This window comes from Ursus americanus, chromosome 9 (assembly GCF_024610735.1).
Source record: "Ursus americanus isolate L20-20 chromosome 9, mUrsAme1.1.p, whole genome shotgun sequence".
Lineage (NCBI taxonomy): Eukaryota > Metazoa > Chordata > Mammalia > Carnivora > Ursidae > Ursus > Ursus americanus.
Genome location: NC_142135.1, coordinates 47,794,306 through 47,807,092, shown reverse-complemented (window position 1 = coordinate 47,807,092; position 12,787 = coordinate 47,794,306). Strand labels below are relative to the sequence as shown.

At 39.7% G+C, this 12,787-nt stretch overlaps 1 protein-coding gene across 1 annotated transcript in view; it reads left to right on the top strand.

Annotated features, from left to right (window-relative positions):
* The first annotated feature begins 960 nt into the window (after window positions 1–960).
* CA13 (carbonic anhydrase 13) overlaps window positions 961–12,787 on the top strand; it is a 30,078-nt gene continuing 18,251 nt past the window's right edge. The window contains exons 1-3 of the mRNA XM_045806039.2: window positions 961–1,142; window positions 5,471–5,668; window positions 12,472–12,590. Of these exons, the coding sequence (XP_045661995.2) occupies window positions 1,106–1,142; window positions 5,471–5,668; window positions 12,472–12,590 (354 nt within the window). The 5' untranslated portion in view covers window positions 961–1,105. The remainder of the gene's footprint in view (window positions 1,143–5,470; window positions 5,669–12,471; window positions 12,591–12,787) is intronic.

Sequence of the window (12,787 nt, the reverse complement as noted above, 5' to 3'; positions counted from 1 at the left end):
AATTTCAAATTGACCCAACTCAAACCCTTCTGCAGTTGGAACAGTAATTACAATCCCGGCAGCTCGCAGAGTTCTCTTTATTTTTCACTCTGAGCCCAGTACACCCACTACTCCAGGACAGAAATTCAAGGCTCTGCAGTCAGGTCAGCTCAGCTTTCAGCCCTAGGACAGCAAGCCTACCATGCATCCAAGACAAGACGGACTGAACACCATCCTGTCAGCGGGGACGAAAGGGCAGCAGAACTTCTGGACCAAGAATCAATAATCAGGTTGGTTCCCTCACTCCTCAAGCCACAGCCTGTACAGGTGAGAATGAGGAAGGGGACAGGATGAATGGGCAGAGGAGCCAGACTGGTGGAAGCGAAGGGACATCTATCCCTTTTTAGTAGGAACTCTCGGCCCCTATTAGCGTCGCGACCTGGGGTGGGTTACTTAGCTTCTCTTAAGCCTCTGGGGCAATTATACTATCTTCTTCAAAGGAATGTTGAGGATCTAACGCAAAATGTGGGTAAACGTCTTGGTTCAGACACTAGCCCATGGTAAGCCCTTAATGCATAGCAGCTAAATTATATTTGTGGCGATTGCCATTGTCATTATCGTTTTGTGCTTGTAATCACCACCACCACTAGCATCAACGACCAGCAGCCCCACCTCCCAGCCTGGTAGCTTCAGGCCCCAGTGATTCATTTATTCCCAGAATAGCCCTCTAAGCAACACTTTCCTGGGTGACTACTTCTCAGGAGGCCGAAAATCCCCTCCGGAAACCCTTCTCTCTTTCTTTCCCTCCTCCCACCCTTCCCCTCTGCCGCTCTATCAAGCCCACTCTCATTCTCTGGAGTTCACACTCGAGCCCCTGGACCCAGCTCAGCTCCACCGCTCCGGTAGCCCTCACACGTGCGGTCACCTTCCTGCACGCCACTGCCCCCTGGCGGACGAGGCCGTTAGCGCCCTGGCCCCGGGGTTTCAGCGCTCCCTTTCTGCCGGGCGGCGGCGGGCGGACCCTCCCTAGGCTGGCCACCGCCTTCTCCAGCTCGCGCGCCTGCCCCGCTCGCTCCCTCCTCTCGCTGCCGTGCCACATCTTCCTCTGCCTCCGACCCGAGGGACCATGTCGCGGCTCAGCTGGGGATACGGCGAACACAACGGTGAGCGCCTTCTGCAGATCCGAGGGAGGGCTTTGCTCAGGGCGCGGCTGTGGGGGACAGACCACACACTGCTGATCCCGCACTTGGAAGAAACTTTTTGGTTCCTCTTTAAATTGGGCAGCTTTCCCCAGAGCTGAATGCAGGAAGTGGAGGGAAGGCTTAGTCTTGTGTAGACAGGAAAAGCGTCTTTTGGAGGGTGTTGATAGTGGGGGTGAGAGTTGGTGTGCGTTAGCCCTGTGAAGATTCCTCAGACCCCGAAATCATCGTTACATGTCCAGTCACTTTCTTTTGCAAAGCCGAGGACTTTCCCTAGTAACAACTACTAATCAGTCAAAGGCTCGGAGATTAGAAGTCTGATGACATACTTTAATGAATAGAGGACAAGCTCGCTTTCAGTTTTTTAAGTTCATTCACTTAGAGGAAACAAATCATGGAAAACATTTGAAGCTACACCTAAGGAATTTTAATAATTGAATTGCAACCCTGAAGATTTAAGTTGCCTTCTTGGCAATCAAAATACTGCAATTTTCTTAATAGCTGTTACTATAAAATATTGCCATGGCAATTTGGTACTGTTAGCTTTGGGAAGACTTAGGTTCTCTCCAAAAAAATGAAGTTATACTTCGTGCTACTTTTTCACTCTTTCTCCCTCTCCTACACTCATCCTTGCAGAGACAGAGGATTATTCAAATTTTAGCACTTAGGTGAACTTGTATTTATTGATGACAGTGACAGTGATAATAAAATATATACTTTTCTTCTTCTATATACTAAATCTCAAAATAACCATCATTTGAAATAATTGCAAAGTGACACCAGGAAAGCCTGACAGTGAATCACTGTCAAAATTAGATCTGTGAGTAATAATAATAATAATACTTTCCTTGGATTAACATGTATATTATTCAACAGTACCATACAGTCAAACTTTATAGAAAGTTTATTTTCACAAAGAAAGAGAAAAGCTTCATTTCTAATTGTAGCCTATTTGAGGTTATGAATAACTTGCCAGTTTAAAAATGGGAGCAGGTGAAATTTAGAACTTTAATAATAAAAGGTATAATTTAGGTGAAGTTCTTTTTGACTGAAACTATAATTATAATCTCACACTTTTGCTACTTTCCAATTTATGTTTGGGAAAAAAAAACACAAAACAAATTTCTTTTAATTTCCCTCTCTGCTGGAATCATTTTAATTTTTGTTATTTAACAGTTACTGGGTATCAACAGCGCCCTCACTATAGTTTGGAACAAGAAGGGTGTTTTCTTTTTTTTTTTTTTCTTTTTTTAATATTTTATTTTTATTTATTTGAGAGAGAGAGGGAGAGCACAAACGGTGGGGAGGAGCAGAGGGAAACTGAGAAGCAGACTCCCCGCTGAGCGGGGAGCCCCACGCGGGACTCCATCCCAGGACCCTGAGATCATGACCTGAGCCAAAGGCAGACGCTTAACCGACTAAGCCACCCAGGCGCCCCCCAGAAGAAGGGTATTTTCAATCAATGAGTACTGATTACTCTTTAATACATTTATATGTTAGAAAATGGTGGCTCCAATGAAGCTTATCTTCAGAAATTTAAAAAAATCTATCCCTGGAAAACCACTACCAAAGAGTAATTTTGTATGTCTGCTAACAATTATAGGGCCATTTCCTGGTTTTATTTTTTATTTTTATTTCTTTTAAAGATTTTATTTATTTATTTATTTGACAGAGAGAGAGACAGCCAGTGAGAGGGGGAACACAAGCAGGGGGAGTGGGAGAGGAAGAAGCAGGCTTCCTGCTGAGCGGGGAGCCTGATGCGGGGCTCGATCCCAGGACCCTGGGATCATGACCTGAGCCGAAGGCAGATGCTTAACAACTGAGCCACCCAGGTGCCCCCATTTCCTGCTTTTAGATGCAATAGCCTTTTGAGGACTGTGCCTATAAGTAGATCAACTGGCAAAATCCTACTGGAAATATGTTGAATCCTGACTGGGCAAGTTTGGTTGCTTGTTTTGTTTTGACTGACAAAAGCAGTGAATGAGCAGATAAAAGGAAACTTAAACTGGGTATAGTAGCAATGATAAAATGGAACACCAAGACTTGAGGCATTGGAAAATGCCTTCACCAAAAACTTACAAGTTCTTCCACTAACCTGATAGTTTTATTGATTCAGTGTAGGGAATGTGACAATTACTGAAAACTACATGTCTCTATAGATATTCAAAAGTTCTTGAATCAATGGAAGAATCACTATATATCTCTAAGAACTATGTTTAAATGGATGTTTATGTTTTATGTTAGTGGATGTTTTGAAAACATTTTTAAAAAGGGGCCTCTTTAAGAGGCAGGGAAATGAACCCACTATAGTGGTTAATAAATAATATTGAGTAATTTATGCAAGTGGGATTATTTTTATTTTATTTTGGGTAGCCTCTGCTTTTAAAAATTATTCTTGTTATAAAGACTGGAAATAGGAGAGTAAAGGAGTTAGGAAGAGAAAGAAAAAGGTAAACAACATTTTGTGATATATGCCTCACATATTCAAAATCTAATTCTCATCAGGTTAAGTCATACTTGCTGCCAATGAGGTAGAAAATTTTTTCACTTAAAGCAAGGACTCGATTGTGCAGGGAAAGAGTACTAGAAAGGTAAATTGGAGTACTTAATAAATCAGGAAATGTAATGGCTTTTTTGTAATAAGTTGTAGGCAAGGACTTTTGATGTTCAAGTTGCTTTGAAGTCCAAAGTGTTGGATTCACAAGAGAAGAGCTTTTAAGTTATGTGTATGGCTATATATTCATGCTCTGATTTTTTGTACCTGAAGCATATGTGAAGGAAAGAGCTTAAGGTTTCTCCTTTGCACAGTTGAAGAGTAATAAGGAGCATTAGATTTAGAGATTGAAGCTGTTGTTAATTGTGATATATTTGCATTTCTTGAAATTTCATTCTAAATCTTATCTTTAAAAATATTTGTTGTTGTCAGTAACAAATGTTTGTCATGCTATGTCATTTTAATAAGTTCTTGAATATTAGAGAAATCAAGTTAGTGATATAGGGAAAAGCTTAGTCAGTAGCCCTGTGCTGTACCCCCTGGTGGTAGCTGTGTAAATTGCAGGCATAGTAGACATAATAAGAACCTTTAACCTATAAAGTGACTACTCACATCTGTAGAATAAGATAGAGGTTACTTGAAGCTGCAGTCTTGCTCTTGATTCTGGGAAGCAGAACTTGAATCAAGTCTTCCAGAGAAATGAAGAATATAGACATAGAATAAAGCGGGTATTTCCCGCTTATTGGTTCATATCAATTTACCAAACGTGTGTCCAACTTGAGAACTAGATGCAATTTTGACTTTTTGAATAGAGAATCAGGATGACAGTTGTCCCTTGTGTTGGAATTCAAATGTATCACTGGCAAAATAACTGCAGAAGGACCTTCTGAAATGTAGAAAGAAAGAAAGAAATTGTTACCTGACTCCACTAAAGATAATCAACAATATTACATTTCCTGACATGGTGCAGCCATTTTATTTGGATTATGCTGTGTGAAAAATTTATGTATTTCCTTAGTATGCCTGTTACACATCAGAGGTAACCGAGTGAGGCCTGGGTGACCCCTGGAGACACGAGTGAGTGATAGAAGAAAGAAATAGGGATAACATTTTTAAGAACTGCACACTTTTATCTCTACATAGTTTTCCCAGTTCCATTAATTCTTTCATCCCATGAACTCCTGTTGACTGCTGAAGCTACCACAGATATCGTTCTTGGAGCTGAAACTAAATCTCATTGTTTTCAATGATGAATTGTGCTGTTGTTTGTAGTATGCTAGAAAGGTACCTTTGGAAAGTACTTTTTTTTTTCCTCCAAAGATTTATTTATTTTAGAGAGAGAGAGTGAGAGAGAGCAGATGTGTCCGGGGGGGGGGGGGTTGTGGGAGAGGGGCAGAGGGAGAGAATCTCAAGCAGACTCCCTGCTGAGCAGGGAGATTGAAGCCCCCAACATGGGGCTCAGTCTCATGAGCCATGAGATCATGACCTGAGCCAAAACCAAAAGTGGGATGCTTAACCAACTGAGCCATCCAGGCGCCCCTGGAAAGTACTTTTTAAAGCTGACATGTTTTTTGTCTGTGAGGGTTAGTTGAATGTTGCAAATGAATTAAGGCAAATCAGGAGGTTTTCATACCAATAATAAAAGCAACCAGTCTTGTAAAAAAAAAAAAAAAAATTAGATGTGAAGATCCTGAGGATGAAGATCTTATTTGTTTTTCCTTCAACTCATGCACAGTGTATTTGTTTGGTAAAAGAAATAACTTATTTAGTCCTTTTCTTTTGGTCCTATGTATTTAAGGTCCTATTCATTGGAATAAATTTTTCCCTATTGCTGATGGGGATCAGCAATCTCCGATTGAGATTAAAACCAAAGAAGTGAAATATGACTCTTCCCTGCGGCCTCTTAGTATCAAGTATGATGCAAACTCAGCCAAAATCATCAGTAATAGTGGCCATTCCTTCAGCGTTGACTTTGATGACACAGAGGACAAATCAGGTTGGTTCTTTTTTTTTTTTTTTTGGGTGGGGGGTGGGGGTCTTGGGTGATTGGACTGTGATTTCTTATCTTTCATATTTAAAATATCTATGCATTGTGTGTTCCTTACCAATACTTTGCTAGGACTTGTAATAAAAGTTTTGTTTGACTATTTCATGGGATAATGTCTTTCACACTGTGAATAAGTCATGGACCAACCAAATAAAACTTTAGTTTATTTGTTAATTGGATAACTAAATGAAGTAGAAAAAGAGAATTTCCTTAAAACGAACATTTAATCCTTCTTTAAACATATCTACTACCCAAGGAATGGATGATATCTACTTTAAAGTTAAGATGAGAGAGAAGATTAGAGAGAATTGAATTTTGGAATACTTCTTAAGGCTTCTGACAAATTATTTTTATTTTTAGTCTAATATTAGGATGATGCTGTATTTGCTCTATTAATGAAAAATGTAATTAAGTTATAAAAAGAAGGTTTTTCACTTATTCATTAAGCTCAGATTTAGGTTAGTAATAATATACTGTATTTATGTGATGCTATGTTGTTAGCAAAAATTATAAGCCCACAAAATTTCTCATATTTGTCAAATTCATAAAAGATGTATTTCCATCAGAGCATTGAGGAAAAATGCACAAAGAAAGATTAACACATGGTATTTTTAACTTATTGGGGGAGGGGGACCTTGCTTTTTATATACTATATTTGATTGTCTTTTCTTCAAGCTCTCAGTTTTATGAATCTGTATTAATAGATACCGTTGATGGGTACATTGTAAATAGTCCAAGGCTTCTGAGTATAAAGTTTATACCACCCATAACTGTAGTTTGGTACTGTTTATATCTCAAACATAAAAAACTTGAGACTACCCACTCTTAGTTTTAGAATAAGAAGTGATTAAATGTACTTCACCTAAAACTTAAAGTTTTTTAAAGATTTATTTATTTGAGAGAGAGAGAGAGAGAACACATGAGTGGGGGGTAGAGGCAGAGGGAGAAGGAGAGAATCTCAAGCAGACTCCCCACTGAGCGTGGAGCTTCATCTCAGGACCCTGAGATCATGACCTCAGCTAAAACCAAGAGTCAGACACTTAACCGACTGAGCCACCCAGACCCCCCAAAACTTTTTAATTTATAAATGTAGGCAGCCTGAGGCATGAAACATTCCTGCTCTGATTTGCTTGATGATAATCTAGGTTTCTCTCTCCCTCTCTCTTTTTCCTTCCTCTCCATCCTTCTTTTTTCCTCTCTCTCCCTGTCTCTTTCCCCCTTCCTCTCATTTTCCCTCTACTTTGGATTAATCAGGGGAATCAGTCTGTTTGTGTTTCCAGATTTTGACACTGGGTCTGTGATTGGTAGTGCGTGTCCTCTCCCCTATGTGAAGGTCTTGTTCCTATCTAGATCACAGTGAAATTAACAGGGTTAATTGGAAATATCTGTAAAGTACTTTCTACCCCTCTGAGACAGAAACTACATAAATATGGGTCACGATTCTCATTCTTTTTTCTCAAGATAAATAAAAAAAGAATGTTTCCTGGTGATTCTGGATATTAAATCAGTGGAAAAGTAGAAAACACTAGAGTTAAAATAAGTTATTGGCTTTTCTTTTTCTTTGGTAAACTATAAAAAATAAAAATACTTTCTGTAGCAAACCACTTTGATTTGAAGAAAACAGTTTCCATTTTGTAAAGAAGCCATTCTTTTTTTTTTTTAAGATTTTATTTATTTACTTGACACAGAGAGATAGCCAGTGAGAGAGGGAACACAGGCAGGGGGAGTGGAAGAGGAAAAAGCAGGCTCCCAGCAGAGCAGGGAGCCCGATGTGGGGCTCAATCCCAGGACCCTGGGATCATGCCCTGAGCTGAAGGCAGACACTTAACGACTGAGCCACCAAGGCACCCCTAAAGAAACCATTCTTGACCAAAATTAACTCTGAATCCCACCAATCAAGAAACCACAGGCGTGAAACCTTCCTCATGGTCCTTGTAGGGCTTCTTTGTCTGGGAAGTTGCATTCGATGTGGTTAACCTCTGGTGAGCTACCCATTAGAATTTTAATAGTCCTTTAAAATGGGGGCAGGGGCGCCTGTGTGGCTCAGTCAGTTAAGTGAGCACCCCTTGCTCAGTGGGGAGTCTTCTTCTCCCTCTGCCTCTGCCTGCCACTCTACCTGCTTGTGCTCCCCCCATCTCTCTGTCAAATAAATAAATAAAATCTTTTTAAAAAATAAAAAGAAAGGGGACAGGAGAATATGAAATTTGGGGGGAAGAATTCCTGTTGGCCATAGTAGAGGGGAAATAATAATCTGATAAGGAAAGACAAGGGCATTTTCACCCTAGTTACTGGTCTTTCTGCACTCAGACAGGATCTCACCTCTCGGAATCTCACCTGACTGGCCCCACAACTCCTCCTAAGGCACCCCAGGCTTGTCCTATCACAGAACTTCCCACACGGCACTGTAACTGTCAGTTAGTTCTCTTCCCACTCAGCTGAGCACTGCCTGTGGGCAACAGCTATGGTGCCTTGCACACAATAGGAGCTCAATAAACGTGTGTTGAAGTTGAAAACATTTTTTTTTGGCATGATGCTTCCTGGAGAACCTAGAAAATTGATATGGCATTATGATACAGGACGCATTAGTCTACATAGGTGAAGTCCCAGTAAAATTACAAACCACCAGAAATCAATTAATATTTACCATTTGACACCTAAGTAGTTTAAGCATTAGTGCATTATTCATTGTTTGTATGCTGGTGGGAGAGACAGTAAATACATGCATAGACAAGTGTGTTAATTTTTAAATTTTTTGTTTTTCTGATTTTGTTGCAAGCCCTGCTTATCATTTAAGGCCACTGATGACAGTGTAGTTTCAGAAAGTAAGATTAGCAAATTTCTAACAAAGTCAAATTCAACGGAGTAACATATACATTTCTAGTTTCACAATATTATTGGTCTTTGCAGCATGTAACAAATAACACGGATAGTTACTTTTACTAAGATATTAACAATTTCCCAAAGTTTTATGGCATTTAACTCTGGTTGCTTAATCTCTGTAGACCTCTTTTATGAGTGTTTTATTTGGAATATATTTAAGAAAAATTCTGAATGAAAGGATAAGTGGACTATTCATGTATCCCAGGTGTGATTTTGGAGAAATGATTATTCACTTTCAGATATAAGATGGAGACAATAATATTTATTTACTCATCTCAATTGCAGAGGAAGATGAATGATTTGACACTTGAAACCACTAAGTCATTCTTCTTAAAAATAACTTTTGTTGCCATTATTCATTTTATACTACAGTTGCATTTTTTATTATAAACTATCTCAAAGTCAGTGATAAATTAACCTTAGTATTTTGACTCACTTTTCCCCACCCTGTGTTTCTTCAAAAGAGCTCTGCTCCAAGAGAATGTTTTCTTCACAAGTAGACGTTTGCTGCTCATGGTCCCAGTTTGGGTATTTTAGTTGAAACACTCAGATGTGGAGTCCAAATATGTAGAGTGTAAGCCACTCTTTGTTGCTTAACTAGCAGAGCTATGCTAATCTGGCTTTAAACCCTGGATTCCGAGCAGGCTTTCCAGAGATCAACCCTTATTCTTGGATGTTTCCCTAAGCATGTGTGTTTTTGGTGTCACTTTCTTTCTCTTGAGCCAGCTTGTTTGCATCTTCTCCTGAAGTTAATTCCACATTGATTACCCAAGCTTTCTAATCTGCTTTTTATCTGTGAGGGCATGACTTGATGTTTGAGCTCAGGTCTTATGCTACAGTAAGAAAAAAAAAAGGATAATAGAATTGTTGATTTCTTTGGCTAAAATGAACGACTCTGGCAAAATAGTTGTTGGTGAGGATGCAGAGAAAGGGGAGCCCTCTTGCACTGTTGGTGGGAATGCAAACTGGTGCAGCCTCTCTGGACAACAGTATGGAGGGTCCTCAAAAAGTTAAAAATAAAACTGCCCTATGATACAGCAATTGCACTACTAGGTATTTATGCAAAGGATATGAAAATGCTGATTTGAAGGGACACTTGCACCCTGATGTTTATGGCAGCATTATCAACAATAGCCACATTATGGAAAGGACCCAGATGTCCATCAACAGATGAATGAATAAAGAAGAGGTGGTATGTATACAATGGAATATTACTCGGCCATCAAAAAGAATGAAATTGTGCCATTTGCAACAGTGTGGTTGAAACTAGAATGTATTAGGCTAAGTGAAATAAGTCAGAGAAAGAAATACCATATGATGTCACTGATATGTGGAATTTAAGAAAAAAAAAACAGGTGGGGGCACCTGGGTGGCTCAGTCGTTAAGCATCTGCCTTCAGCTCAGGGCCTGATCCCAGAGTCCTGGGATTGAGCCACATATCGGGCTCCCTGCTCCGATGGGAGCCTGCTTTTTCCTCTCCCACTCCCCCTGCCTGTGTTCCCTCTCTCACTGGCTGTCTATCTCTGTGTCAAATAAATAAATAAAATCTTTAAAAAAAAAAAACAGAAAAAAAAAAACAGATGAACACAGGGGAAGGGAAGGAAAAGTAAGATAAAAATAGAGAGGGAAGCAAATCATAAAAGACTTTTAACTAACTATAGAGAAAAAACTGAGAGTTGCTGGAGAGAGGAAGGGTGGGGGGATGGGCTAAATGGAGGATGGGCATCAAGGGGGACACTTGAAGTAATGAACACTGGGTGTTATATGTAAGTGGTGAATCACTAAATTCCACTCCTGAAACCAGGACTACACTATATGTTAACTAACTTGAATTGAAATTAAAAAAAAAACAACAACTGTTGATTTCTTTTCATTTGGAATGTCATTGCATCCATGCTGTATGGAGTCACTTAGAGGCATGTGCCTTTTAAATGAATTTATTTGTGACTCATCTTTGAAACTTCTTGTTTAAAGACAGATCAAATGTTTTATTCATTCATTCATCAAATATTTATCATGCATCTGCTCTGTGATAGTTACCGTGTTTAGGTGATGGGTACAGCAGGGACCTAATCAGAGTCTCTGCACTCATGAACACTGTTCAGTGGGAGACTCAAAACACTAAAACTACTCTGTTTATACCAGTGTAACGAAAGAGCAAGCCCTAGGGTCTGATGTAAATGTTTCCTCTCTCTTATTTTTCAGAGGACTTTGGAAATAGCCATTTTTTTTTATTGTAAAGAAATCTGGATCCAAATGAATCTGAAGAAACCTCCAACCATTCAACCTCCCCCCCAAAATTTTATTGCATATGCTCAGTTTTTTCCCTTGGTAGTTTTGATAATTGTAGAAGTTAAGGAGCATCCAGTCCAATCTCCTAAATTAAAAATAGACAGACAAATGAACACAAATATAGACAAGAAACCTGACGCCCACAGAGGCTTAAGTGAGTTTTGGAAGATCACATAATTCAGTAGCTGAGCTGGGACTATTCCCAGGTTTTCTGATTCCAGCCACACTAACTCTTAATCATTGATGTTCAGCTTCAGCTGAGTCAAACTGAGTAAGGAAGAAATGAGTTCAGATGTACTGGTTAATATGGCAGTCTGGATCATTTCTCTCCCACAGTATAGCTCAACGAGGAGTGTGCTTTAGGCAAATGTATTTTCCCTTTTCTCCCTTGCTGTGTGTAGAAAACTGCATGTGATATACACCTTAACATCTTTTGCTTCTGTAGGCTCCCTGTGGAACATGGGACTTGAACTCACGACCCTGAGATCAAGAGTCACATGCTCTACTAACTGAGCCAGCCAGGCACCCCATAACATCTTTTGCTTCTTATATAAGACGGATCATTCATGACAAATTTTGAGATAGCTCTATCTCTGTATCTCTCTTTACCTATCTGAAATCTCTGAAGAGGAGAGGGTCATTTAAATCAAACTGTTATTAAGTCTGCACCTCACAATCTAACACTTCTGTTGGGTGTTGATGGGAGATTAGTAATGCATATGGTGTATGGAACACCCAGTGCTTTCTTATCCCCCCACATCCTTTAAACATGCCCAATAAAAAATAATTAGGAGAGATAGTTTAGAGCTATGTTTTCTATTAAGAAGCTTTTCTATATACTTAAGATATGATTCTGTTTCCAAAAAAGAGTTAATTTTGTCTGTATTCCAGGTTTCCCTGGAAGGATAGAATTCAAGTACAGAAGATATGCTTACTTGGCCAATTTTAGTAGTCATCCTAACAACAATAAAATACTAATAATAGCTAACATGTCCAGCATGCCAATTGTGTGCCAGGCAGTGATAAGTTCTTTGTATTCAACTTTTCTTCTATTTTCAAAGCAGCATTAGGAGGAGGGAGCATTACCGTCTTAAGGTGACAGACATGAAGGCTAAAGCTTTGAAGTTAGAGTTGATGCAAGATCACACAGTAAGAGCGTGAGCCTGGGTTTTCTCAATGCCGGAGCCTGTTCTCAACCATCGTGCTAGGCTGCTCCACCAAGTTCAAGGTGGCCCTCTTTACATACCACATCCTTATTCAGAGAGGCTGACATCCTCCAGTAAACAGACCAGTTCTTTACTTTTAGGAATTCCTAATTTCTTCTACTTTCTAAATTCTGTGTCTGTTGTGATTTCCCAGATGTCCCATAAAAATCTGTACTGTGGACTCTCCAACCTTTTAACGTTTCATTCCTCATAAACCTAAAAATTGTATGCCTGTCTGCAAACTGAATGACACATTTGTAAAAAATTCCTTGGAGGACATGGGCATGTTGAATAATTCAGGGAGATGATGTGGATTGTAGCAGCATGTGTAAATATTTTTTTCTTGCTAACAATTTAAAATGTGTTGGTGTTTAGTTCTGCGTGGGGGTCCTCTCACTGGTAGCTACCGCTTGCGACAGTTTCACCTTCACTGGGGGTCTGCTGATGATCATGGCTCTGAACACGTGGTGGATGGAGTGAGATATGCTGCAGAGGTAAGCCATCGGACATGTATTCGTGAGTCAGTGCTTTCCTAGGTGCTGGGATTTAAGGAACACAGAGCCAACTCTCTTCACTCCAAACTGATCTTGAGCCAGTTAGGAATCAGTGTCTGAGACTGCTTTGTTCCATCAATAGGAGAGTTTATCAGTAGGAGAGCTATAAATGTGGTCCTTCTGAGCCTTACACCAAC